The sequence below is a fragment of the Antennarius striatus genome, chromosome 7, assembly GCF_040054535.1.
Source record: "Antennarius striatus isolate MH-2024 chromosome 7, ASM4005453v1, whole genome shotgun sequence".
Lineage (NCBI taxonomy): Eukaryota > Metazoa > Chordata > Actinopteri > Lophiiformes > Antennariidae > Antennarius > Antennarius striatus.
The window spans coordinates 570,810-597,370 of record NC_090782.1 but is presented as its reverse complement, the minus strand read 5'-3'; the positions used below and the strand labels follow the sequence as shown (position 1 = coordinate 597,370).

At 51.2% G+C, this 26,561-nt stretch overlaps 1 protein-coding gene across 7 annotated transcripts in view; it reads right to left on the bottom strand.

Moving 5' to 3' along the window:
* szt2 (SZT2 subunit of KICSTOR complex) overlaps positions 1-26,561 on the bottom strand; it is a 76,290-nt gene that overhangs the window by 28,966 nt on the left and 20,763 nt on the right. For 6 of the 7 annotated variants that reach the window (XR_011036666.1, XM_068318448.1, XM_068318450.1 and 3 more), the window contains exons 24-55: positions 24,697-24,835; positions 24,341-24,604; positions 24,077-24,257; positions 21,972-22,099; positions 21,227-21,485; positions 20,963-21,131; positions 19,908-20,000; positions 19,692-19,770; positions 19,331-19,609; positions 19,075-19,210; positions 18,200-18,316; positions 18,059-18,128; positions 17,639-17,824; positions 16,923-17,147; positions 13,109-13,352; positions 12,951-13,025; positions 12,734-12,872; positions 11,326-11,461; positions 9,932-10,052; positions 9,698-9,850; positions 8,257-8,359; positions 7,745-7,859; positions 7,331-7,418; positions 4,632-4,750; positions 3,623-3,787; positions 2,825-2,909; positions 2,528-2,707; positions 2,009-2,197; positions 1,724-1,911; positions 1,227-1,393; positions 330-427; positions 81-213 (exon numbers count right to left, since the gene is read on the bottom strand). Coding sequence is in view for 6 of the 7 variants with exons in the window: in XM_068318448.1 (XP_068174549.1) it covers positions 81-213; positions 330-427; positions 1,227-1,393; positions 1,724-1,911; positions 2,009-2,197; positions 2,528-2,707; positions 2,825-2,909; positions 3,623-3,787; positions 4,632-4,750; positions 7,331-7,418; positions 7,745-7,859; positions 8,257-8,359; positions 9,698-9,850; positions 9,932-10,052; positions 11,326-11,461; positions 12,734-12,872; positions 12,951-13,025; positions 13,109-13,352; positions 16,923-17,147; positions 17,639-17,824; positions 18,059-18,128; positions 18,200-18,316; positions 19,075-19,210; positions 19,331-19,609; positions 19,692-19,770; positions 19,908-20,000; positions 20,963-21,131; positions 21,227-21,485; positions 21,972-22,099; positions 24,077-24,257; positions 24,341-24,604; positions 24,697-24,835 (4,823 nt within the window). In the remaining variant the exon portion in view is untranslated. The remainder of the gene's footprint in view (positions 1-80; positions 214-329; positions 428-1,226; positions 1,394-1,723; positions 1,912-2,008; positions 2,198-2,527; positions 2,708-2,824; positions 2,910-3,622; positions 3,788-4,631; positions 4,751-7,330; positions 7,419-7,744; positions 7,860-8,256; positions 8,360-9,697; positions 9,851-9,931; positions 10,053-11,325; positions 11,462-12,733; positions 12,873-12,950; positions 13,026-13,108; positions 13,353-16,922; positions 17,148-17,638; positions 17,825-18,058; positions 18,129-18,199; positions 18,317-19,074; positions 19,211-19,330; positions 19,610-19,691; positions 19,771-19,907; positions 20,001-20,962; positions 21,132-21,226; positions 21,486-21,971; positions 22,100-24,076; positions 24,258-24,340; positions 24,605-24,696; positions 24,836-26,561) is intronic. The other variant, XM_068318452.1, reaches the window with a different exon arrangement.

Sequence of the window (26,561 nt, the reverse complement as noted above, 5' to 3'; positions counted from 1 at the left end):
CAACAGTCTTCTTTAACACTCAGACTGTGACTTCCTTTCAGTCTGGCTGAAGGTCTGAAGACCCACCACAAAGGGCTCACCTGGTGTTTCTGAAGGCCCTGACGCTCGTGTCGCTGGCCAGCGAGCTGACCAGGTTAACAATCTCCACCAAGACGGAGGGTAGAAGGAAATGTGAAGCCATGTCTACGGTGCACTGCTGGACAGAGGGGCAGCCTGTTGGTGGCAGATGGAGAGGGGGTAGTTAGCTTGGGGCAGACAGAACTGATTATCAGACGCTCTCAACAGCCTGTATAACACTCAGAGACATGGGCTCATCAAACCACACTCACCAAGCTGGGACATGAAGGTGATCCAGGGCTGGTAGGTGAGCTGGTAGATGGAGTGGAGACTGCCCACGTCCCCCTCCTCCAGCAGAGAGATCCTCCTCCTGCATGGAGAGTTAAACAACATGGGTCTACTAATGCTAATGCTGAAACTCATGCTAATACTCATGCTAATAATAATAATACTAATGCTAATACTAGTGTTAATACTAATGCTAATACTCATGCTAATACTAATGCTAATGCTAATACTCATGCTAATACTAATGTTAATACTAATGCTGAAACTCATGCTAATGCTCATACTAATACTTATACTAATATTAGTGCTCATGCTAATACTCATGCTAATACTAATGCTAATTCTAATGCTAATTCTAATACTAACGCTAATACTAATTCTAATGCTAATAATAAAGCTAATTCTAATGCTTATTCTAATGCAAACGCCAATACTAATTCTAATGCTAATACTAACGCTAATACTAATGCTAATTCTAATGCTTATTCTAATGCAAACGCCAATACTAATTCTAATGCCAATACTAACGCTAATACTAATGCTAATTCTAATGCTAATACTAACGCTAATACTAATGCGAATTCTAATGCTAGTTCTAATGCTAATTCTAATGCTAATACAAATGCTAATGCTGTTCACCAGTAGAGGTATTTTGGTGTGTGACGTGATGAAGATGAAGATGAAGACTTCAATCACCACCAGGGAATGGATTGTGTTCTGTCTGACCGCTGCTGGTTTCATTCCCTCTGTCAGCCAGCAGGTGGAGCTAGTGTCTAGTGACGCTGTGTGTGTGTGTGTGTGTGTGTGTGTGTGTGTGTGTGTGTGTGTGTGTGTGTGTGTGTGTGTGTGTGTGTGTGTGTGTGTGTGTGTGTGTCACACACCTCTGGACCTGCTCCTGCTCCACTACCACTGCTCTCTCCTGGCTCCACTGCTGCTTCACGTTCTCCGTCTTGTGTCGTCGTCGTGCAGCTCGACCCTCCTCCCCCCTCTCCTGGACGATGTCGTCTGTCGTCTTCGGACTCCCCAGCTCTGACGTGTCTGGTTTACTCTGCAGGGATTCAAACCCACAACACATGTGGGGTGCATTTAAGACGGGGCCACAGGGACCACATTCACAAGTGGTCTTTGGGGGCACACACCACACACACACACACACACACACACCACACACACACACACACACACACACACACACACACACACACACACACACACACACACACACACACACACACACACACACACACACAAACACACACACACACATACACAGCTGACCACTAGAGGGCGTCAGTGTGTCTCTGATTAAATGAATCACACTCGGACTCATTCCTGCTGGTGGGGGCAGGAACTGGGACACACCAGTCACACCACTGACCAGTATGTCCCAGAAGCTGCGGCGGGTGCTCCTGTTGGGGGGTGCGGTGGACTCTGGCGTCAGGGGGTTGCTGCCCACAGCCTGGGGTAAGGCGCCAGCAGAGGGGCAAGTCTTCAGGACACGGGGGCCGCTGCGCTGCCCCACACCGTCCTTCACCTCCTCAGCCTCAGGGAGGGGAACCAGCAGCCCTGGGACACGTTACAGACACAACAAGGGTGTGAAGGGGTAACACTGAGGGGCAGACTGTGTTCAATCTGCCCCCAGATTGAACAGTCACCCCCTCACCTTTATCTTCAGTCTGGGCGTCTGCTGGGGGGCTGGAGGGGCCCACACACAGAGGGTTGGGCAGGACCCTCAGCTCCATCAGAACGTCACACAGGGCGTGGCGCAGCGCCCCCTGCAGTTTGTCACTCAGCTGGGAGGGGCTGATGTTACCCTGTTCCCAGATGTCAAACCGGACCAACAGGGGGGGCTCTGCTGGGGGAGAGGGCTGTTAGTGACAGGAACACACACACACACACAGACACACACACACACAGACAGACACACACACACACAGACAGACACACACACACACAGACAGACACACACACACACACAGACACACACACACAGACACACACACACACACACACACACACACACAGAGACACACAGAGAAACACACACACACACACACACACACAGAGACACACAGACACACACACACACACACACACACACACCCACACACACACACACACACACACACACACACCTGTAACAGAACAGTGTGTTGTTAGTGACACAGTGAGGTGTCGTCACCTGTCCCTGTAGTGACCCTGTGGGGGTTCACTTTGTCCACGCTGGTCAGCCTGGTGAAGTCCTCTGGATGGAGGGGGGCGCTGCAGGTCTCTGGTCTGTGTGGTCTGACACAGTCCTGTCCCGGGGGGGGCAGGGGGCGCCCGTGGGCGTCCAGGAAGGACAGGGTGATGCACGCGATTCCTGCCAGAGCAGAGGGACTGGTGTGAGGTTCACTGGTCCTCCCCAGTCACACAAACACACAGTGTGTTCTCCTCTGGTGTGGAGGGGGGGCACGCTGGTCCCAGATGATGTGGTTACCTTTGCCCCCTGTGCCCTGGCCCCCAGGCTTATTGTAGAGATAGATGTCACCATCAGACAGGTCACTCTTCAGATGGCAGTAGTGCTGCAGGAGGACACCAGAGCAGATCACACACACAGCGAGGGGGGGTCACCAGTCGTTCACCAGACGTTCACCAGTCGCTCTCCAGTCGTTCACCAGTCGTTCACCAGTCGTTCACCAGACGTTCACCAGACGTTCACCAGACGTTCACCAGTCGCTCACCAGTCGTTCACCAGTCGTTCACCAGTCGTTCACCAGTCGTTCACCAGTCGTTCACCAGTCGCTCACCAGTCGCTCTCCAGTCGTTCACCAGTCGCTCTCCAGTCGTTCACCAGTCGCTCTCCAGTCGCTCTCCAGTCGCTCACCAGTCGCTCTCCAGTCGTTCACCAGTCGCTCTCCAGTCGTTCACCAGTCGCTCTCCAGTCGTTCACCAGTCGCTCTCCAGTCGTTCACCAGTCGCTCACCAGTCACTCTCCAGTCATTCACCAGTCGCTCTCCAGTCGTTCACCAGTCACTCTCCAGTCGTTCACCAGTCGTTCACCAGTCACTCTCCAGTCACTCTCCAGTCACTCACCAGTCATTCACCAGTCATTCACCTGCCACTCATTTAGAGACTGGATCAGGCTGAGTGTGTTAACACACATGTGTTAAAACCTAAAGCCTGAAACCAAAACATTGCCTTTGCGTCATCAGTGGTCTGATCACTGACAGCTGGTGATGTGAGTGTGACACGTTGGTGTGAGAGGTGTGAAACACCCTGAGAGGGGGGCCTTCACCTTGAAGTGATGAGCCGTGTTGCTGTCTGTGTACTTGGGCACATGGAGGAAGATGAGGAGGTTCTGCTTCAGGTAGTGGGACACAGCCGACAGCCAGGGCAGACAGAAGGGGGGCAGGCTGAAGGTCATGACCTCCGTGGCAGGAGATCCTGAGGGCTGGATGAACTGGAACGATTAAAGCAGCTGGGGTCACAGAGGTCACTCTGAACACGTTTAAAGCAGCTGGGGTCACAGAGGTCACTCTGAACACGTTTAAAGCAGCTGGGGTCACAGAGGTCACTCTGAACACGTTTAAAGCAGCTGGGGTCACAGAGGTCACTCTGAACCGGAAGAACTGAACTGAACACCATCTTCAAGAACACTGACTCCCTGTCCTCCCCCATCAAACACTGACTCCCTGTCCTCCCCCCATCAAACACTGACTCCCTGTCCTCCCCCATCAAACACTGACTCCCTGTCCTCCCCCCATCAAACACTGACTCCCTGTCCTCCCCCATCAAACACTGACTCCCTGTCCTCCCCCCATCAAACACTGACTCCCTGTCCTCCCCCCATCAAACACTGACTCCCTGTCCTCCCCCCATCAAACACTGACTCCCTGTCCTCCCCCATCAAACACTGACTCCCTGTCCTCCCCCCATCAAACACTGACTCCCTGTCCTCCCCCATCAAACACTGACTCCCTGTCCTCCCCCCATCAAACAATAAGTCCCTGTCCTCCCCCATCAAACACTGACTCCCTGTCCTCCCCCATCAAACACTGACTCCCTGTCCTCCCCCCATCAAACACTGACTCCCTGTCCTCCCCCCATCAAACAATAAGTCCCTGTCCTCCCCCATCAAACACTGACTCCCTGTCCTCCCACCATCAAACACTGACTCCCTGTCCTCCCCCATCAAACACTGACTCCCTGTCCTCCCCCATCAAACACTGACTCCCTGTCCTCCCCCATCAAACACTGACTCTCCTGCTGCTGCGTTCACTGACTTCAGGACTTCAGGGCTTTACCTCCACGTCGGCTGGAGTCAGCTTACAGTTCCTGACCAGCATGACGGTGATGATGTCCAGGGTGGTCTCGTCCAGACGTTTACACAACAGCTTCACCAGCTCGTCAGTGATCTCTGGACCTGGAGACAGACAGACAGACAGACAGGACCAGCTTCAGGCAGGAAAACACCATTTAACCAGTTAACACCATTACTAGTGAACACCATTACTAGTGAACACCATCACTAGTGAACACCATCACTAGTGAACACCATTGCTCCATAACACCATCACTAGTGATCACCATTGCTCCATAACACCATCACTAGTTAACACCATCACTAGTTAACACCATCACTAGTTAACACCATCACTAGTTAACACCATCACTAGTTAACACCATCACTAGTTAACACCATCACTAGTTAACACCATTACTAGTGAACACCATTACTAGTGAACACCATCACTAGTGAACACCATCACTAGTGAACACCATTGCTCCATAACACCATCACTAGTTAACACCATCACTCCCTAACACCATCACTCCCTAACACCATCACTCCCTAACACCATCACTCCCTAACACCATCACTCCCTAACACCATCACTAGTTAACACCATCACTCGTTAACACCATCACTCGTTAACACCATCACTCGTTAACACCATCACTCGTTAACACCATCACTAGTTAACACCATCACTAGTTAACACCATCACTAGTTAACACCATCACTAGTTAACACCATCACTAGTTAACACCATCACTAGTTAACACCATCACTAGTTTACACCATCACTAGTTTACACCATCACTAGTTTACACCATCACTAGTTAACACCATCACTCGTTAACACCATCACTCGTTAACACCATCACTCGTTAACACCATCACTAGTTAACACCATCTCTAGTTAACACCATCTCTAGTTAACACCATCACTAGTTAACACCATCTCTAGTTAACACCATCACTAGTTAACACCATCACTCGTTAACACCATCACTCGTTAACACCATCACTCGTTAACACCATCACTAGTTAACACCAGTACTAGTTAACACCATCACTCCCCAACACCATCAGTAGTTAACACCATCACCCCCCAACACCATCACTAGTGAACACCATCGCTCCCAAACACCATCACTAGTGAACACCATCACTCCCCAACACCATCAGTAGTTAACACCATCACTCCCTAACACCATCACTAGTTAACACCATCGCTCCCTAACACCATCACTAGTGAACACCATTGCTCCCTAACACCATCACTAGTTAACACCATCACTAGTTAACACCATCACTAGTTAACACCATCACTCCCCAACACCATCACTCGTTAACACCATCACTCATTAACACCATCACTCATTAACACCATCACTAGTTAACACCATCACTAGTTAACACCATCACTAGTTAACACCATCACTAGTTAACACCATCACTAGTTAACACCATCACTAGTTTACACCATCACTAGTTTACACCATCACTAGTTAACACCATCACTCGTTAACACCATCACTCGTTAACACCATCACTAGTTAACACCATCTCTAGTTAACACCATCTCTAGTTAACACCATCACTAGTTAACACCATCTCTAGTTAACACCATCACTCCCCAACACCATCAGTAGTTAACACCATCACCCCCCAACACCATCACTAGTTAACACCATCACTCGTTAACACCATCACTAGTTAACACCATCTCTAGTTAACACCATCTCTAGTTAACACCATCACTAGTTAACACCATCACTAGTTAACACCATCACTCCCCAACACCATCAGTAGTTAACACCATCACCCCCCAACACCATCACTAGTGAACACCATCGCTCCCAAACACCATCACTAGTGAACACCATCGCTCCCTAACACCATCACTAGCGAACACCATCGCTCCCTAACACCATCACTAGTGAACACCATCACTCCCCAACACCATCAGTAGTTAACACCATCACTCCCCAACACCATCACTAGTTAACACCATCGCTCCCTAACACCATCACTAGTGAACACCATTGCTCCCTAACACCATCACTAGTTAACACCATCACTAGTTAACACCATCACTCCCCAACACCATCAGTAGTTAACACCATCACTCCCCAACACCATCACTAGTTAACACCATCGCTCCCCAACACCATCACTAGTGAACACCATCGCTTCCTAACACCATCGCTAGTTAACACCATCACTAGTTAACACCATCGCTCCCCAGCACCATCACTAGTTAACACCATCGCTTCCTAACACCATCGCTAGTTAACACCATCACTAGTTAACACCATCGCTCCCCAGCACCATCACTAGTGAACACCATCGCTCCCTAACACCATCGCTAGTTAACACCATCACTAGTTAACACCATCACTAGTTAACACCATCACTAGTGAACACCATCGCTCCCTAACACCATCGCTAGTTAACACCATCACTAGTTAACACCATCACTCGTTAACACCATCACTCGTTAACACGGTGCATAGATCACAGGTAGTGCTCTGATCAATAGGTCAGAGCACTAGCTGTGATCGTTGACCTATGCCAGTAGGTCAGGGTATAATCTTGAGTTCAGGGGTGTTGCAGGATGTTGCAGTCTGACTGCTCGGGTTCTAGTTTTAAATTAACTGTAATAATAAAGAAAATCAATCAAGTAATGAGCAGTCATTCTGTCTCTGGCGCTACCTGCGTCTCCTACTCCGTGCACCAGCAGCAGGATGTGTCTGTCCGTCTGTCCAGCGGGTCTGGAGCCGTCCAGAGAGGACCTGGACCCCTGGGGGAACCAACAGATCAGTACACCAGTAATCCACACTAACCATTCATCCATTCATCTACTAAACTCGCTTATTCCGCTGTTGTGTGTCAAAATATGTGGTGTTACAACAGCTGGACACGTGAGGCTTATAGACAGGGGGGGGGGCACACGTGTACAAAGTTTGTGTTTTTAAATGTACTGCAGTTTATATTCAGGTACACGTAATAGTCCAGAGATTAAGATTAAAGCATCTGCATGTGAAGCAGTAATGTGGAGTTTTGCGCCCCCCACAAAACCAAAGGTATATTCAGTAAAGAGACTCAGACCTGACCCCCCCCACCTACCATGGGGTCATCTGACAGCAGGGGCTCCTGACTCCGGCTCAGGCCGCTGGAGCGACTCACGTACAGGTTTCCATCCACGTCTGAGTACTTGGCTGTGAGCGATGTTTCACAAAGCCTGACCAGACAAACACACCGAACAGGAGTGTGTTGGTATACACACCGGTAACACTGAGGAACCTGAGACACTTCAAGAACAATTACACTTCTGTCACTTTCAAATGCTACCTGCTGTTAGCTGAACCAGAGACAACAGCCTCCTGGCATCAGACTCATCAGATGAACACAACAGGCCTGTTGGCTCAGTAAGACTGATTACAACTGATTTCTGAGGTTCAGACTTAGAAATCAGTTGGACTGAATTCACCACAGGGACGTGTGTGTGAGTCATTATGGTCTGATTGAACCTAATAATGTCAGATGATGGACGTGGATTGACATACAGAGCTGTGTTTTATATTTCCAGTCAAATCACTGTAAATGTGTAAAAATGATTTAGAGCAGAGAAGTCAAACCTGAGGTAGAAAACGGATTTAGTTGTGCGTTCCTGATAGACAAACATGTTCTTCCTGTTGACCACACAGAAGGAGTTCAGCACAGAGCGCAGCGCCTGGATCGCTAGCATTAGGGGACAAAAAATAAAGAATTTATAAAGTGTTGTAAAGGTCACCTGCTAATCCTACAAATCAGAGAAACAAATCAGAAATTGTTGTGAAGGTGTCATGAAAATGAAGTACAGTCGACCCTCGGTTTTCGAACATAATCCGTTCCAGAAGGCTGTTTGAAAAGCGAGTTGCTCGAAATCCGAAACTATTTTTCCCATTATTATTAGTGTAAATCATTTTAATCCGTTCCAAATCTAAAAAACAACTTTTTCTAAGTTTTGTTTTTACCATTTTACACCATAAACTGCACTGTATACTGTTTACCATAAATAAAAAGGGTAGAAATAGACACTGTTTTATTTTAATTTGCTGAAAACACTAGATCCTTTAGCCACATCACTTGCTTTAAGCTGGTCTTTATTTTTTAGGATGGTGCTTATCGTCGGTTTCACCATCCCGAACTCCTTCTCCAAGACAGACACACACGCCTGATTCATATTTTGCTATTAATTCTTATTTAAATTCAATAGTTTTGCGCACTACTTTCCTCTTTTCTTCACCAGCTTTACCACTTGCACTTTCTTTCTTTGGACCCATGATTAGGGGCTAATACACGATGCAAAACTAAAAGAATCAGTCAGATTTGCGTAAATAACAACGAACAGGTCTGCTCCGAATGAACTTTGAATACGGAGGAAGCATCCTGGGCATTCCAGTTCGCTCAGCTCCGGAGTGAGCCGCTGTGACGGAGCGGTCTCTACCGCTCCGTCCATCTCCGTTCCGCGCGCCTCTCTCCCTCGCCCAGGAGAGCGGCTGCACGGGTTCTTTCGGTTTGGTCGAGAGCCGAATTTTTGGTCGAGTTCTGAGACGTAAGATTCTCAAATTTTCTGTCGAAAACCGATTTGGTGGAGAACAGAAGCGTTCGATAACCGAGGTTTGACTGTACAGGGAACAATACAGACCACATAGTACTTTAATAATTATAACAGTCACTAATGTCAGATTGAAAGTTGACATTTTACGTTTCAAACTACTAGCTCAGGCTGCTAACTGAAGGAAATAAATACAAACACCTGAACACAGGAGAATAAAACTTCTTGTAGCCTGCATCAAAGTCTATCTATACTGTAGATTAGCATCATTTTGTGAAGTGTCCAGCTGCCATCTCCAACAGTCAAAGCCACACGATTCCCTTCTTGTGAACGTTTTTCACGTGTCCCTGACTGAACACCCCATGACGCACCGCAGCTGAAGGTGTGTGTTTACCGGTACCAAACACACACTTGTCAGATGGTGTTGTGAGAGCCTTCAGTAGGAACATGACCCCCCTGTTTCCACAGCCCCCACTCACCCCTGGCCACCCCCATGTTGGGCCCCATCTTGAGGCGGGGGTGGATGTGGATGATGGTCCTCCACACCACCTCACAGGAGAAGTGTCCAGGGATGAACTGCATGGTGGCTGCCAGGTAGTCCCTGGGCTGGTAGCTGTCCTCTGTGTGGTAGTCTGTGCAGGGGGGGCACACACAGGAGCAATGACCCCCACCATCATCAAACCTCCACACCACACACACAACAGCTGACTCACCGTCAGACGTGTTGAGCCTCTGTCGGTACACAGACTCGTTCTTCCAGATGTCCTCCTCACTCTCAGCCACCAGCAGGGAGTTACACACATGAGTGTCATGGAGGTCCTGGAGCAGCATCCGCTGCTCACACACACACAGGGACACACACACACACAGGGATACACACACACAGGGACACACACACAGGGACACACACACAGGGACACACACACAGGGACACACACACAGGGACACACAGGGACACACACACAGGGACACACACACAGGGACACACACACAGGGACACACACACAGGGATACACAGGGACACACACACACACACACACAGGGATACACACACACAGGGACACACACACACACAGGGATACACACACACAGGGATACACACACACACACACACACACACACACACAGGGATACACACACACACACACAGGGATACACACACACACACACAGGGATACACACACACAGGGATACACACACACACACACACAGGGATACACACACACACACACACACACAGGGACACACACACACACACACACACAGGGATACACACACACACACACAGGGATACACACACACAGGGATACACACACACACACACACACACACAGGGATACACACACACACACACAGGGATACACACACACAGGGATACACACACACACACACACACACACAGGGATACACACACACAGGGATACACACACACAGGGATACACACACACACACACACACACACACACACACACACACACACACAAATATACAGATTCAGGTCATCATTTAGCTTTTGCTGCAGCATTGTAGACATGATGATTTACCCCGGTTAGGGGCAGACACATCACACATGTATTGTCTTCATGATGATTTACCCCGGTTAGGGGCAGACACATCACACATGTATTGTCTTCATGATGATTTACCCCGGTTAGGGGCAGACACATCACACATGTATTGTCTTCATGATGATTTACCCCGGTTAGGGGCAGACACATCACACATGTATTGTCTTCATGATGATTTACCCCGGTTAGGGGCAGACACATCACACATGTATTGTCTTCATGATGATTTACCCCGGTTAGGGGCAGACACATCACAGAGTCCAGTGGTGACCAATCCCAGCTGTGTGTAGGACAGTGTGTCTGTGCCCCCCCCACCTCATTGGTCGGTTCACTCAAAAACATCCGTGGCGTGTTTTAATGAATGAAAAGCTGAGCTGGCATTGAATGTTCCACTTATCACTCACTCATGAGAGATCTACTTTTGAAGTGTGTATTGATCCTGTCCCTACAGAGGTGTACGGTTTCTCACTGACGTGTGGAGCAGCTTTGTACACGCAGACACGACACATCCATGTAGTGGGTGGAGCTTCAGCACATACCTGATTGACGATCCTGCAGATCTCACCGATCTTCCTGACCACCATCTGATGGAGCTGCAGGTACTCAGGCAGCTCCTGGTAGTCCTCCTTCTTCTCCAGCTCCTCAGTGCTGGTTCCTGCTCTCTGTCTGAGGCACCTGAGACAAACGGACTGGTCTTAGAACACCTGCTGGACCCGACCAGCAGCCAGAACCATCCAACAGCCTGACTCTGGATCGTGTCTGACAGAACTACTGTCCTTCAGCTTCCTTCATGAACTCTGAGGAGAGTAAATGATATGTATCCAACACTTAACATTCACTTACTCAGAAAAGTACCTACTAGAAGCTACACTAGATGGTCACAAGTATGTCAGCTCCCCATCAGAGGATAGATAGATAGATAGATAGATAGATAGATAGATAGATAGATAGATAGATAGATAGATAGATAGATAGATAGATAGATAGATAGATACTTTAATAATCCCAGAGGACATTCCACATATCCACTGGATAATATCCACCGGGACAAAACCCAACCCAACAGGACAGACCACGAGACAGACACGACACTAACAGACACGACACTAACAGGACATATACTAAACTATAACTAAAATGTAAACAGTATTAAATTAAATTAAATCCATTTAACCGCGTGCTGACCTTCAGGCATTCCAAAGCCAGAGCAACAACCTGATGGGGGGGGGGGGTCTTGTTTGGGCGTTAGCACAGGGAATGAAACGTGTACCAGGGGTAAACGCCCCAGTGAAAAGAACTCAATGCTTCAGCACAACAATTCATCCTCCCAGTATTATGGGAGTAGTTTGGAGATAGCCCCTCCCTGTTTCCACATGATTCCACCCCTGTTCATGAAGCGAGGTCCATAGAAACCTGGACCAGGACGTTTGGCTCTGAACAACCTGACTGACCTGCAGGCAGTCTGAACCAGAACCGGAACGGCTCTACGGTGAGTCAGAGCGCAGAAGGGGGGCCAGGCCTTCACATCCAATGACAGTGTCTGATTTCACAAGTGCACTTCTGACAAAATGGGCAAAACCTCCCATAACTACCCTGGTGAACCCTGTAGAACACCTCCCTAGAAGAGCTGAAGCTGTTGACGGTGGACTGACGTCACATTAAATCCTCTCTTAAAAATCAGATGCCACTCAAGTTCAGCTGATGGAAACTAAGGTGAGCAAACAGTGAGACGGAACGAGAGTCCCAGAGTCACTGCAAACCAAGACCTCAGCGTGCACTGATGGAACAAGGACAGAACAACATCCTCTGGACAGTGCTGAACACACAGGCTGTGGGGTTCTGTGGGGTTCTGTGGGGTCCTATGGTGTTCTGTGGTGTTCTGTGGGGTCCTGTGGGGTTCTGTGGGGTTCTGTGGGGTTCTGTGGGGTTCAGGGGAGTCTGCTGGACCTGGAATGGGAGTAGACCTTCACTCTGTCCTGCTGGATCTTCACTATCAGCCAGAAGTCGGGCATCAGGGGCAGCTGGCACTCCTGTTCGTCCAGGGAGGGGCTCTCACACTCAGAGTCGCTGCTGCCCCCGTCGTAACCTGCAGCATCGCCAAAGGACAAGGCACCAGGTCAGAGGACTCAACACTGACCTCACCCCCCCCAGGAGCAGCTCTTACCCTGCATGTCTGAGTCCAGACTGCCCTGGCTGGAGACCACGCTCTGGACGCGACTGGGCCTCAGTTTGCCATAGTCTGTGATAAACAAGACACACCAGTGTTCCCAGTAGCTCCACACCCACACCACCAGTCTGCCCCAACACAACTGAACGACTCACTCTGAGACGCCGACTGCAACGATTCTGCCAGACTGGCACTGGACGGCGTTTTGGGGGGTGAGGCCGGTTCTGTGCAGGGTTCAGGCGGTCCCTGGGTGTTACTGGGCTGACCCCTGTCCCCCACTGGGACGGACCGACTCTGGGACACAGAGTCCTCGTCCTCCTGTCTCACCGTGTCGCTGGATTCTACATGTGCATCACCAGGACTGTCAGCAGTGGTGCTGAGGGACGTCCTGTCTTCAGGCTGCAGGTTAAAACACACACACACACACACACACACACACACACACACACACACACACACACTTTAAAATTCATATAATTTGTATTGCAGATGAATTTCAGACACTTAACCATTTGTTACCCCTCATGCCTTCACTCAACCAATCATAATCCACCAAGGCAAGAAGCACAAACCAATCAGAGACCAGGCAGGACAGTTCATGTCCCAAAGTTGAATGACAGATCTCTAAAGAGCTTCCAGCTGGGATGTTAGAGAACACAAACATTTGCCTGTATATCCGTCCATCTTCAACCTCTTATCCGAGGCCGTGTCGCCGGGGCAACAGTCTCAGCAGGGATGCCCATACTTCCCTCTCCCCAGAAACCACCTCCAGCTCCTCCAGGGGGAGCCAGAGGCGTTCCCGGATCAGCCGAGAGACATAGTCCCGCCATAGTCCCTAGGTCTTCCCCGAGATCTCCTCCCGGTAGGACATGCCCGGAACACCTCCCCAGGGAGGCGTCCAGGAGGCATCCTGAACAGATGTCCGAGCCACCGCAGCTGGGTCCTCTCGAGGGGGAGGAGCAGCGGCTCTACTCCGAGCTCCTCCCTGGTGACTGAGCTCCTCACCCTATCTCTAAGGGTGTGCCCCCCACGCTTTGGAGGAAACTCATTTCAGCCGCTTGTATCCGGGATCTTGTCCTTTGGGTCATGACCCAAAGCTCCTGACCATAGATGAGAGTAGGAACGTAGATTGACTGGTAAATCCAGAGCTTCGTCTAACGACTCAGCTCCTTCTTCACCACCACAGACCTACAACGACCACATCACTGCAGAAGCTGCACCGATCCGTCTGTCAATCTCACGTTCCATCCTTCCCTCACTCCTGAACAAGACCCCAAGATACTTAAACTCCTCCACTTGGGGCAAGGACTCTCCTCCAAAGTGAAGAGGGCACACCACCCTTTTCTGGTCGAGAACCATGGCCTCGGATTTAGAGGTGCTGATCCTCATCCCACTCGTGTCACACTCGGCTGCAAACCGTCCCAGTGCAGCTGAAGGTCCAGGTTTGATGAGGGCCAACAGGACAACATCGTCTGCAAAAAGCAGAGATGAAGTCCTTTGGTCCCCAAACAGGACTCCCTCCGGATCCTGGCTGCACCTAGAAATTCTGTCCATAGAGATGAACAGAACCGGTGATAGAGGACAGCCCTGCTGGAGTCCAACATGCACCTGGAACAGGTCTGACTTACTGCCGGCAATGCGAACCAATGCTCTGGCTTCGGTCATACAGGGACCAGACAGCCCTCAGCAAAGGGCCCAGGACCCCATACTCCTGAAGCACTGCCCACAAGATACCACGAGGGACAGGATCGAATGCCTTCTCCAGATCCACAAAACACATGTGGACTGGTTGGGCAAACTCCCATGAACCCTCAGGACGAAAACCACCTTGTTCCTCCTGATCCGGTTCGACTATCGGTCTAATCCTCCTCTCCAGTACTCTGGAATAGACTTACCCCGGGAGGCTGTGTGTGACCCCCTATAGTTGGAACACACCCTCCGGTCCCCCTTTTTGAAAAGAGGGACCACCGCCCCGGTCTGCCAATCCAGAGGTTCTGTCTCCGACTGCCACGCGATGTTACAGAGACGTGTCCACCATGACAGTCCCTGCACATCCAGAGACTTGAGGCACTCTGGGAGAATCTCATCCACCCCCGCTGCTTTGCCACCAAGGAGTTTGGTGACCACCTCGGTGACTTCAGCTTGGGTGATGGATGAGTCCCCCTCTGGAACCTCAGGCTCTGCTTCCTTTGTGGCATTGAGGAGATCCAACAGACTCCAGCGGATCCAACTCACCACCAGGTGGTGATCGGTTGACAGCTCTGCCCCTCTCTTCACCTGAGTGTCCAACACACGGTTGGAGGTCTGATGATACAACAACGAAGTGGGTCATCGACCTCCAGCCTAGGGTGCCCTGGTGCCATGTGCACTTATGGACATCCCTATGGATGAACAAGGTGTTCGTGTAACACAGAAGTCCAATAACAGAACACCACTCGTGTTCAGATCGGGGAGGCCTTTCATCCCAATCACCCCCCTCCAGGTCTTACTGTCATTGCCCACGTGAGCGTTGAAGTCCCCAAGGAGAACAATGGAGTCCCCAGTCGGAGCATTATCCAGTACCCCTCCCAGGGACTCCAAAAAGGCCAGGTATTCCTCACTCCTGATTGGCCCGTAGGCCGAAACGACAGTGAGACACCTGTCCCCAACGCGAAGGCGCAGGGACGCGACCCTCTGGTTCACCTGGGTGAACTCCAACATCTGACGGCTGAGCTGTGGGGCCACAAACAAGACCACACCAGCCCGCCGCCTCACACGTAGTCGGTACCTCTCAACCTCCCTCACAAGCTCTGGCTCCTTTCCCCCCAGCGAGGTGACATTCCATGTCCCTAGAGCTAGACTCTGTCTGGGGATTGGGTGGTCGAGCCCCATGCTGACGACTGCCACCCAATCCACACTGCACCCGTCCCCTACGGTGTCCTCGGCGGGTGGTGAGTCCACCGGAGGTTGGGCCCAAGTAGTCCTTTTGGGCTGAGCCAGGCCGGGCCCCATCGGCAGAGGCCCGGCCACCAGGCGCTCCTATACGAGCCCCAACCCCAGGCCTGGCTCCAGGGTGGGGCCCTGGTCACGCGAACAAACACGAATCACTGTGTACGTTTGACTCATCGTGTCAATTGGTGATGACACGCCCCCCTTAGCCATCACTGGCTGCAGGTGATCATGTGACGCTACATCATTAGCCTACCTGTGCTACAGGGGTTTCTGTGCACTCCGTAGTGGATTTCTGCCTGTCATGATGGTACGTCATCTGATTGATTTCTTAATATTTTAATTCATAGTAAATATGTTGGAAAAAAAAAAGGAAGTGGTCAGAGGAGTATGTGTAACCTGAATGTACATGTACTGTATAACGGAACGTGGGCGGCACAGGCGCAGCGGTTAGCGCTGCCGCCTCACAACACGGCGGACCCGGGTCGAGTCCCACTCTGTGCGGAGTTCGCATGTTCTCCCCGTGTCTACGTGGGTTCTCTCCGGGTTCTCTGGCTTCCTCCCCCCTCCAGAAACATGCGCTTCAGGTTGATTGGCCGGTCCAAATCGCCCGTAGGAGTGAGTGTGTGTGTGAGTGATTATATGTTTTTGTGTGTGGCTCCGCGGTGCACTGGTGTCGTGCCCGGAGTGTCCCCCGCCTCGCGCCCTATGCCGCCGAGATAGGCTCCGGCTCCCCCCTTACTAAAGATGGGTTCGGTGAGTGAGCACATGAAACCAGGAGGGTTCAGCACCTCCAGCAAGGCTAAGAACCACTGCTATAGGGGCTTTGTTACTGCTCTTAGTCTGGCCCGTCACCCAGGACCTGTTTGCCAAGGGGGACCCCAGCAGGAGCATAAAGCATAGCTCCTGGGATCATTCAGCACTCAAACTCCCCCCACCACGATAAGGCGGCAGGTCCAGGGGGGTTGTCTGTACGTATTTCTGTTAAATCATTTTTCCATCTAATCATTGACTCTCACACATCATCTGATGACACAGCACCTCATGATCCGTCAGCTGAGCCTCCGCTTCACAGTCCAGCAACACCTCCTCCCCCTTCACTGCAGTGCTGCAGGGGTTGGTGAGGTGTGGGGGCCCCGCTGTCATCTCAGACAGCCTCTTAGAGGCGTGGATCCTCTGGGGGTGGTGTCTGCTCAGGGACATGTAGTAGAAGCTGTCCTCTTCTCCATTCAGCACAAAGCCAGCGAAAGACATCCTACGAAACTCCTGCAGGTCAGACATCAGACACACCATTAGAGACAACTCAGTGCTAGTCATCAGTGAAAACATTCATTATATTTACATGAACATAATGTAAAGCATCACTTGTACTTGAGTACTGTATGTGTTCTCATGTACATTCTCTGAGCTTCAGCTTCACTAAAGCCACTGCCATTAAAACCAGAGCGATCAGCAGCATCACCAATTCTGTTTTCATCTCATTGATCCACAAAATGTTATCAGAAACTGTTCATATGTTCATTATATTGTTCAAAAAAGGATTAAACTAGACAAGACACGGGTTTACGAAGTAAAAGTAATTAAAGGTGAGCCTGACAGAGCAGACGGATAAGAGACTCGCTCTGTATTCTCTTTCTTCCTCTATATAGAATATAACAAAGCCAGCAAAGGAAGACATGAATGTAGATCAGATGTGTAGGTAGTATTTAAATGAGCATTGTATGGAGCTAAAGCAGTGGTTTCATGCGTGTCTTTGCCTCCTTGAACTTCTCCAGAGACTGCTCCGGCCCGAACACAAACTGCAGAGGGACGTCTTCACAGTGACAGTTGGGTCGGCCGCTGGAGCGCAGGACGTGATCCACCACCTTCTGCAGGGTCGCTACGCTGATGACCCACGAGTGACGCAACGTAGAGACCATCTCATCCTCCAGCAGCCAGCGGATCTGAAGCAGAGCAGAACCACAACGAATGTCGTGAATATTAAAGGAGGCACAAGGAGGACTTCAGTCTCCTCGAGTCAAACTTTACCGTCTAATGGAAGCATTAAAATCAATCGTGTGAATCGTTCCCTGAATCAGATAATCCATGAACATGATCGGTGACTGGTATAACGGAGCTTCTGCATGAGGATCATATTTGAAACTTGCATGGCTCATATTTAGTAAAACACGACTCACCTCATCCATTGTAGCTAAAATCGCTAACTTGTGAGGGACTGGGAGCCTGGATAAGGAATCCCCACTTAATCTGACAGGAGAGAGGGAGATTAACAGGGGACCTGACCAGGTCATCACTAACAGATTACCAGCAGCACTGACCCGTCCACACCGGGGGCCCTCAGGACGTCCAGCGCCGGCAGCAGCTCCTCGTCAGAGCGGTAGGAGGAGGGCTGAGCTGGGGAGCGGGTCAGGGACACGCTGCTCTCTGACGTGTACCTGCAGGGGACAGGTGTGTGACATCACAGGTGTGTGACATTAACCAGTGCTAGCTGAGCTAATGTGTGGGTCTGTGCTGAATGACCACCAGGAGAACACATCCTACCCTTCAACAGACTTACTGTACCTCAGACTGTCTGAGACTCTATTCTGATGGAACCCTCCAACAACCACCCTCCATCTGCACTTTAGATGACGTTTGTCCGAACTTCATGACCTCTGCTCCAGCTGACATCACCAAACTCCCTTTAATTGAAACGCTTTTTGAGACCAACGGTAGAGTCCCACAGGTCCTGGACACGTCTCAAGCTCTACTGATAACCACCAACACACCAGTGGAACCGCCAGCAGAGTCTCCTCCATCCAGTCTGTTCACGTTGCTGCAGAGCTTTGCAGCGTTGGCTCAGACACACTGAACATCTCATGTTCACACATTCAGACACTTCCTGTGTTGGAGGAGGACAACAGAAACAGACCAGCTGTCTGTCAGAAGAACTGATCCAGAGATGTGGACTAACGTCAGCAGCAGCTCCTACAGACGACCTCTGACCTCAGAGCGTCTAACGGTGTTTCAGGTGTGTTTGTCTGACCTCATGTTTGCAGTGGGAGGGGGACTCTGAGTCCTTACCCAGTTAATATATTTTACTGATCTGAATTACCAACACCTTAATTCAGATCTTCTGCTGCCTCCTGACGTCATGTCACAAATAATCTGGGACAATCCCGTCGTCTTTAAAGCCCACTGCATCATGTCTCACCTGTTGTGATGGAAGTCAGCCATGACTTCTATCTCCAGAGGCAGAGTGAGGACGAACAGGTCCAGGGTGACTGACAGCTCATTGAGGTCTACAGACGGTAAAGCCTCAGCGCTCTCCAGACAGGAAATGATCTCACCTGCAGTAACAACCAATGAAAAGGCTGAAAAACTGAATGGTCTCCATGGTAACGATGGAACACTGAGATAAACTGGATCAGATCTGATGTTTTTCTGGGTAGTTAACGTGACACACCCACCCAGGCAGGTGGGCAGGGTCTGGATGGGGGTGGAGCCGTGGCAGCTCTTCATGTTGATGGAACACGTGACGTGAAGGAACAGCGGGGGCATGTCCAGCTGCGGCCTCCCGTGGCCCAGCGGGGACACGCCCTCCAGGATGCTGAAGGAGTCCTGGTCCTGGTTGACCGTGTTGGAGTCGGACAGGGACAGGTCGTCCCCCCCGCTGCCTGGACGCTCCTCGTACTCCACCACCACGTCAGTGTCGCTGTCCACCCCCAGGTAGCAGCCCAGCAGGCCCTCTGTTCACACGGATAGAACACGTCACCGCACCGCCGTCAGGAACAGGCGTGGTGACGCCTCATTGGTCGGACTGGTTCGTACCGTCCTCAGTGGCCGGCTCTGCGTCGGACACCAGCTGGTCGTTGGGTCTCGCCCCCGTGTCGCTGTCCTCCGACTCGTCCTGAGGAGACAGACGCGCTGCGTCAGCAAAAACTACTGCAGCTGGATTGGTCCTCCAGGCAGTCACCTGACACACCCTCCATACATCACCTGCTGGTCACCTGTGGGGGTGTAGTTACAGAAACAGCTGCAGCTCACCTTGCCTTTGGAGGACGAGGGGCAGTAGAAAAAGTAATGTGGGTTGGAGGGAACCGTCTGGAAATACTGAGACAGGATGTCCAGGAACTTATCCTGTTGGTGACAACACATCAGACAGGCTGACAGGACCCCTGTGTGACTAGGTGGTGACTAACAACACAACACAACACATCAGACAGGACCCCTGTGTGACAAGGTGGTGACTAACAACACAACACAACACATCAGACAGGACCCCTGTGTGACAAGGTGGTGACTAACAACACAACACAACACAACAGACAGGACCCCTGTGTGACAAGGTGGTGACTAACAACACAACACAACACATCAGACAGGACCCCTGTGTGACAAGGTGGTGACTAACAACACAACACAACAGACAGGACCCCTGTGTGACAAGGTGGTGACTAACAACACAACACAACACATCAGACAGGACCCCTGTGTGACAAGGTGGTGACTAACAACACAACACAACAGACAGGACCCCTGTGTGACAAGGTGGTGACTAACAACACAACACAACACAACAGACAGGACCCCTGTGTGACAAGGTGGTGACTAACAACACAACACAACAGACAGGACCCCTGTGTGACAAGGTGGTGACTAACAACACAACACAACACATCAGACAGGACCCCTGTGTGACAAGGTGGTGACTAACAACACAACACAACAGACAGGACCCCTGTGTGACAAGGTGGTGACTAACAACACAACACAACACAACAGACAGGACCCCTGTGTGACAAGGTGGTGACTAACAACACAACACAACAGACAGGACCCCTGTCTGACAAGGTGGTGACTAACAACACAACACATCAGACAGGACCCCTGTGTGACAAGGTGGTGACTAACAACACAACACAACAGACAGGACCCCTGTGTGACAAGGTGGTGACTAACAACACAACACATCAGACAGGACCCCTGTCTGACAAGGTGGTGACTAACAACACAACACAACACAACAGACAGGACCCCTGTGTGACAAGGTGGTGACTAACAACACAACACATCACAGTGAGCAGGGAGAGCTGCGTTACCTGTATGATTTTATGCAGGTCTGGACAGACTTCACACCTGGGCTGTGTCTGCAGCAGGGACAGGGGGAACTCTGGGCCCCTGAGGGCCTTCGGTTCATCACCAGCCACTGGAGCAGGAGACGCCACTCTGGGCTCAGCCTCACTGGCCTCGTCCAGGTCAACACCGGTTCTGAAAAGACCACACTGATCACTGGGGGGCTACAAGGACCCGAAACAGGACCCGAGGGCCACAACAAGTGGAGAGATGAACAGCCACACAGGTACCTGGATGAGGAGGGCAGGACAGTCTTGTCTGGTTGGTCCTCCTCAGCCTCTCCAAGGATGAATGTTGGGGGGCGCCTGAGATTCCTCCGGACCCGTCCTGAAGCCTCTCCGTGCTCCCTGAAGCCTCGGATGTGTCCACAGAGGGTGTAGAGGAAGGACGTGACGTCGATCTCCTGCAGGGACTCCTCACAGCAGTCCATGGCCATCAGGACGTCCTGGGAGCTGATGCTGTAGGCCTGCTGCAGGCCGCGGTACACGCCTGGGCACCGCGGAGAGAGGAACCCACGGGTTCAGGTTCACGTTAACCTGGTTGGTTTCATGGACACGGACCACTTCGTGGTGTTTAAAGAATTGTACAGGTAGTCCTCAACATACAAACACAAATGGTTCTGAGAGGTTGTTCCTAACTTGAATTGTTCGTCCACAACATACAAACAAGTGTTGGAGTGTTGGAGCTGTGTGAACTTAGCAGTGCTGCCCCTGTGGGGGTTGTGGCAGAAAAAGGAATTGCAGGATGATAGTATGATACGGTGACACCTTTGTTCGTATCTACGAATGTCCCTAAGTGGAATGTTTGGAAGTTGAGGACTAGCTGTACACACACACCTGAACCTCCATTAATGACAGAGCCCCACAAGGCGTTCCTGTCTGGTGTCTGATTGCTCGTGAACCCCCCCTGTCCTGACCTGGAGCTCTGAATACATCACTCCATCATGGTGCTGCTGGTGCTGCTCCTGGTGAGTACCTGTGACGTAGCTCTGGTGGTAGTGCTCCTGCAGCAGGCTGCAGTAGGAGGCCAGCTCCTTGTGTTTGTGGGGCTGGGACAGGAGGTCCGTCCAGGAGGACGAGCTGCTGCGGTCCTGAGACAGGGACCTGGGGGGACGCGTGGACAAAACCACTGGTCAACAGGTTTAGTGACAAACGTGTTCGTCCATCAACACGTGTGCGTTCACTCTCCACACCATGGACCATGGTGCACCCCGTCAGAAACACTGGAAAACTAAACCACTAACAGTTGTTTGTTCACTTCGTGTTTAATAATGACTTCAAATTAACTGTAGAGAGGAAATAAAGTATTAACTCTACAGTCTATTTTCATTCTACCCCCCCCCCCCACCAGCCTACAATGTCTGAAGGTCACAGTGGAATTCCCTCAGGGTTACACGGATCTCCAGGTGGGAGCAGCTCTCTGGATTCTGGATGTTGGTCCAGACCAGACCAGACAGTCCATCATGGTGGTCTGGAAAGTCTCAGTGGGACAGTGTGTGTGTGTGTGTGTGTGTGTCCTGTTAGTGGTGTGTGTGTGTGTGTGTGTGTGTGTGTGTCCTGTTAGTGGTGTGTGTGTGTGTGTGTGTGTGTGTGTGTCCTGTTAGTGGTGTGTGTGTGTGTGTGTGTGTGTGTGTGTCCTGTTAGTGGTGTGTGTGTGTGTGTGTGTGTGTGTGTGTGTGTGTGTGTGTGTGTGTGTGTGTGTCCTGTTAGTGGTGTGTGTGTGTGTGTGTGTGTGTGTCCTGTTAGTGGTGTGTGTGTGTGTGTGTGTGTGTGTGTGTGTGTGTGTCCTGTTAGTGGTGTGTGTGTGTGTGTGTGTGTGTGTGTGTGTGTGTGTGTGTCCTGTTAGTGGTGTGTGTGTGTGTGTGTGTGTGTGTCCTGTTAGTGGTGTGTGTGTGTGTGTGTGTGTGTGTGTGTGTGTCCTGTTAGTGGTGTGTGTGTGTGTGTCCTGTTAGTGGTGTGTGTGTGTGTGTCCTGTTAGTGGTGTGTGTGTGTGTGTCCTGTTAGTGGTGTGTGTGTGTGTGTGTGTGTGTGTGTGTGTGTGTGTGTGTGTGTGTGTGTGTCCTGTTAGTGGTGTGTGTGTGTGTGTGTGTGTCCTGTTAGTGGTGTGTGTATGGTGTGTGTGTGTGTGTGTCCCTCACTACACCTGCATTCCCAGGTGTAGTGAGGGCTTCCCCCCGCTGCCTGAGAAACCTGTTTTTTCAGCAGTTTGGTGCCACCGAACGGAGGGGTGCCTGTGAGATGCCCCCCCCTCCCCCCCTGCTCGCATGCAGGCCTGGTTTGTTCAAACTATAAAGGTGGAGGGTTCCCGGCGCCATGTGGACTCCGCTGATGGTCGCGTGCGGCGCCCAGCGGGGCGGACGCTACGCTGCCTGGGTCGTGGGCTCTGCTGCCCACGGTGTGGAGGTAAGAGACGGAGCTCACTGGAACGCTTCAGCTCAAACACAGCATTTGTGGGTGCTGTCCTCTGCTCTGTGGGGGGGGGTGACACATTTGTTCTAGCATCATGGGGGGTCCTGGGACTCCGTACAGGACTACGCCCTGTGGGGAATGAAACCACGAGCTTACTCCAGCGGTTCTAGGTGGAGGATGTAGCACCAGTTTGTTCTAGCATCATGGTTGTGTATTTGTTCGCTGCTCGTTACTCGTTGTTTGCTCTATGCTCTGAGGGAAACAACCCAGTCAGTACTTTTCGCGTCGGATCACTTCTCCGTCGGATTGAGAGCTCCTCTGTGGTCCGACCTCCAGCCGACCTGCAGCGTTTTCACCAAACACACCAACACTGACAGCACGTCAGCGCTTTGAGGAGGGATGGAATGCAGCCAGATGAGCTCCCAGAATGCTCTCTGACACGTCTACACTGGTCAGGTGACCAAAGGTCACTCAGACTGATGAGTCAGCATTCCTGCTTTGTGTCATGGCAGTGATGTCAGAGGTCAGAGGTCACATTTTCACACCAGTTTGCGTTGGAATATACTGATGTCATTCTGCCCCCCTGTGGGGGGGCTGGATCCACTGGGGGCAGTACCGATGCCCCTGAGTGACACATGAGAGGAATGAGACCCCGGCCCTTAACCCCCGTACCTGAGGAAGACGTCCCTGGGGGGGCGTCTGGAGCCGGGGTGCACCAGCTGCTCCTTCAGGTGCTCCAGGGAGCAGCTGTAGACGTAGACCGGACACCTCAGGGGGGGGCCGTCACACGAGCCCTGCCTGCTGACGCTCCTGGGGGGTTCGGCAAACTGGACCCCCTCCCTGTCCCCCGCGTCTGGAAAACCACAACAGGGGGTGTGTCCCACAGGTGTGTGTGACATGGGCGGAGCTGGGCGTGGCCCCGAGGGGAACACCCACCTGAGGGCGGGGTCCTGGTTGCTCTGAGGTCCCAGCTGGGGGGGTCCAGGTCCAGGGAGCCGCTGGAGCCGGTCTGGTCTCCAGACTGGGAGGATCTGGCAGCGGGGCGCCGGCCGCTTAGGCTGAGGGGGCCGGGCCCCCGGTCCGGGCCCTCGGGGGAGCCGGGCAGGGAGTCGGCCTGGGACTTGATGCTGGGGGTCAGGGTGGGGTCCTCCTGGGGGCTGATGGCACTGAGGGCCTGGGGGTCCATCAGCAGAAGCACGTCTGGAACACAACACAGTGAGAGGAAGGCTGTGCACCCCCCCCCCCTCCAACAGGAGGAGGCTGTGCCCCCCCCCACAGGAACAGGGTCCTACCTGAGAAGGAGGCGGGGAGGAAGGTGAGGAAGATCTGCTGGGCGCTGGCGGACTTCACGTAGCACCTCCACTGTGGTGTGGGGGGGCTCCTCTCCCCCAGGGGGGGGCCCTCATCCCCCAGGTCAGCATTACTGAAGCTCTGCAGGAAACAGTTCACACTGGTGTTCACCGTTCACCAGTTCTCCTCCTCCTCTGGGCTTTTCCCTTCAGGGTCTCCACAGCCAATCAGTGTCCTCCATCTAACCCTGTCTTCTCATCCTCTTCTCTCACACCAACTACCTTCATGTCCTCTTTCACTACATCCATAAACCTCCTCTTTGGTCTTCCTCTAGGCCTCCTGCCTGGTAGTTCAGAACTCAGCATCCTTCTACCAATATATTCACTATCTCTCCTCTGGACATGTCCAAACCATCTCAGTCTGGCCTCTCTGACTTTATCTCCAGAACCTCTAACATGTGCTGTCCCTCTGATGGACTCATTCCTGATCCTATCCATCCTGGTCACTCCCAGAGAGAACCTCAGCATCTTCATCTCTGCTACCTCCAGCTCTGTCTCCTGTCTTTTCCTCAGGGACACTGTCTCTAGACCAAACAACATCTCTGGTCTCACCACAGTTTTGTACACCTTTCCTTTCATTGTAGCTGAAACTCTTCTATCACACATCACACCTGACACTTTCCTCCACCCGTTCCATCCTGCCTGGACACGCTTCTTCACCTCTTTTCCACACTCTCCATTGCTCTGGACTGTTGACCCTAAGTACTTCAAATCCTCCACCTTCTTGATCTCTTCTCCCTGTAACCTCACTATTCCACTTGGGTCCCTCTCATTCACACACATGTACTCTGTCTTACTGCGGCTAACCTTCATTCCTCTCCTTTCCAGGACAAACCTCCACCTCTCTAGCTTCTCCTCCACCTGTTCCCTGCTCTCACTGCAGATCACAATGTCATCTGCAAACATCATAGTCCATGGACATTCCTGTCTAACCTGGTCTGTCAGCCTGTCCATCACCATAGCAACAAGAAGGGGCTCAGAGCTGATCCCTGATGCAGTCCCACCTCCACCTTGAACTCCTCTGTCACACCTACACACACCTCACCACTGTCTTACAGTCCTCATACATGTCCTGCACCGCTCTAACATACTTCTCTGCCACTCCAGACTTCCTCATACAATACCACAGTTCCTCTCTGGACACCCTGTCATCAGCTTTCTCCAGATCTACAAAAACACAATGCAGCTCCCTCTGGCCTTCTCTGGACTTCTCTATCAACATCCTCAGAGCAGATACCATGAACGACTGACACGGATGTAACCACCAACAAGAACTACCATTCACATGGAAAGGATGTCTTCATCACCGTCATCATCACCACACTAGAACACCAGGAATACCTGCCTGCTGTCAGAAAACAGCGCTTTGATGTTTCCTGTAGTTTTTGAATGAAACTGACTATAATCTAATTATACGTGTTCATTCCTGTTTGTTATATTGTAGCCATAGATTATAGGAAATAGTTTATGATCATTGGTCCTTGCAGGGTTCAATAAAGCAAAACAGATATAGATGACATGTTCATACATGTCTATGCAATATACAGTATATACATGTGTGTTAGTGATTTACATGACAGGATTAGACATTAGATTAGAAATAAAACCAGGTTTATGTTCTCAGATTAAAGTAAAAACTGACTTTAATCCCAGACCTGACTTCCATCATAAACTGTAGGAGATTATTTACATTCTGATACGCTGATCAAATCGATACAAAGGTATTGATCCCACCCTAGAGGTGAACCGGTCCACCCTAGAGGTGAACCGGTCCACCCTAGAGGTGAACCGGTTCACCCTAGAGGTGA